At 34.3% G+C, this 2,469-nt stretch overlaps 1 protein-coding gene across 2 annotated transcripts in view; it reads left to right on the forward strand.

The window, feature by feature from the left end:
- Window positions 1–2,469, forward strand: part of LOC106884067 (transcription factor kayak) — a 39,216-nt gene that overhangs the window by 6,228 nt on the left and 30,519 nt on the right. Inside the window, exon 1 of one of the 2 annotated variants that reach the window (XM_014935284.2) lies at window positions 1,166–1,264. The exons of the other annotated variant lie outside the window; for it this stretch is intronic. Coding sequence (XP_014790770.1) covers window positions 1,190–1,264 — 75 coding nt within the window. The 5' untranslated portion in view covers window positions 1,166–1,189. Of the gene's footprint in view, window positions 1–1,165; window positions 1,265–2,469 lie in introns of those variants that run through there. 2 annotated transcript variants of the gene reach the window in all.

Raw genomic sequence — 2,469 nt, forward strand, 5'->3', positions numbered from 1 at the left:
TGTATATATATATATATATATATATATGCGTATATGCACATATACTGACATATATTATACAATATGTGCGTGTGTGTCTGTGTCTGTGTACGGAAAACCCAGGATTTAACACAGTAATTTGGAATAAGTCCGTTAAATAAAAAAACAAATTTGATCAAGTTTCATTATTTCATATACGAAGCTAAGTTTTCATTTAATTTATACAGGGTGGAGCAACGGATGTTTTTGAAAAATTTATAAAATCATTAATTTAAGCTATAATTAGATTTTATTGACATCAGTATGTTTGTATTGAATTAGCATTTGTGAAAAACAACATCCATCTTGTGGTGTCCGTTTACATTGATGCATTGTCTGACGTGTTCCACATTTTCCGGGGTCCGTACCGTTCGTGACGCTCCCACTGGTCTCCTATTCATTAGTATACCTCGGGTACGAAGTACATTCACCCAGCGTAAGATTGTGTTACGGGTGGGAACAACCTGATTTCGGTGAGTGTTGAAGTGGCACAGAAACTCACGCTGAACTATTGTAACAGACTCGTTATTCTTCATGTAACTGTCGTGGCCAAACACGCGATGTTCTATCGTCCACAGCACCATGGCTCCACTTGAAACGAAAACAAAAAAAAATGCTTAGACACCACAAATCGAATGGTGCCTGTTGTACTAGGAGTCCGCCAAGTACTAGGGATCCGTGAACTAAATTCAAACTTCCATATATATATATTTAGGCGCAGGCGTGGCTGTGTAGTAAGTAGCTTGCTTACCAGCCACATAGTTCCGGGTTCAGTCCCACTGCGTGGCACCTTGGGCTTCTTTCAGTCTCTGTCTACCAAATCCACTTACAAGACTTTAGTCGACCCAAGGCTATAGTAGAAGTAGTAGAAGACACTTGCCCAAGGTGTCACGCAACGAAACCATATGGTTGGTAAGCAAGCTACTTACCACACACATAAAATATGTATGTATGTATGTACGGCGTCTATAAAATCTAGTGATTTCTGAGAGTAAAAGAAAAAAAAATATCTTAGATTGGGGTTAGAGAGAGGGAGGGAGGGAATTCTTGGAAAATAAAATGAAACGTTGTTTCGCCAGAACAGTGAAACTGCCTCACACACACGTCCACACACACATATATAGATGGATGCATTATAAGTGTTCATTGTCAGAACGGCAAGTCGTCTTAGATGCGTTGCGTTTCATACTTGACTACAAGTAATAAGGTTGTTAGGAACTACCAGCTTAAGACAGCTACAGAATCGGTAAAGTCACACATTTTTCTTTCATAAATATTCTCATCATCAGCCACCAGCGCCAGTGGCAACGGCTTCGTCGTCATCAACTTCTTCGGTTTGTTTCTTTCTCTTCAAGTGCACCAGTGCGTACGCCTCAACAATGCAAAATGAATACGTGTGAAATAAATGTGTGTACATAAATATATATATGTGTGTGTGTATACTTATATATATATATATATATATATATATATATATATATATATATATATATATATACGTATGTGTGTATATATATATGTATATGCGTGTATACCTGTATACGTATATATGTATATGTATATATGTGTGTATATGCATAAGTATATATGTGTATATCTATACGTATATATGTGTATATATGTATATATATACATATATATATATATAGGTATATATGTGTATATATATACATATATATATATATAGGTATATATGTGTATATATATAGATCTGTGTATATATGTATGTATGTATGTGTGTATAAACATATATACATGTACAAATATATATACATACATATATGAGAGTCAACGGCTATTGAGAAGGGTGCAAGACGCAATGAAAATTTTAGAAAAAAATAAATAAGTAAATGAGTGGAAACTTTACCGGTGAGTGTGTTAAATAAGAAGGCACTAAAAGAGAATGACTCTCCCCAGACACAACCATATATGCATACATAAGTCTATAAACGTGTGTGCATGTATATATATATATATATATATATATATATATATATATATATATATATTTGTATATGTGCTTATCAACCACTGCGTGGTACAATGGCCAAGTGTCTTCTACTATAGCCTCGAGCCGACCACAGCCTTGTGAGTGGATTTGGTAGACAGCAACTGAAAGAAGCCCGTCGTATATATATATATATATAAAACACACACACACACACATATATATATAAGCTTCGGCTGTACATATACCATAAAACTGGAACGATACGGAGATTAACATGTGCGCTGCGCAAGATTGACTCACATACATATATATGAATATGTATGCCTATATACGTAATATAATGAGCTTGTATATATAAATGTGTGAACGTATATATACATAAATATGTATATGTATATATATCATGGCTGGCCGCTGACAAATTTCTTTGTTGTATATTGATGATCTATCCTATTTTATGCAATTCAGCATTATAATTCTGCGTATATATATATATATAT

This window comes from Octopus bimaculoides, chromosome 11 (assembly GCF_001194135.2).
Source record: "Octopus bimaculoides isolate UCB-OBI-ISO-001 chromosome 11, ASM119413v2, whole genome shotgun sequence".
Lineage (NCBI taxonomy): Eukaryota > Metazoa > Mollusca > Cephalopoda > Octopoda > Octopodidae > Octopus > Octopus bimaculoides.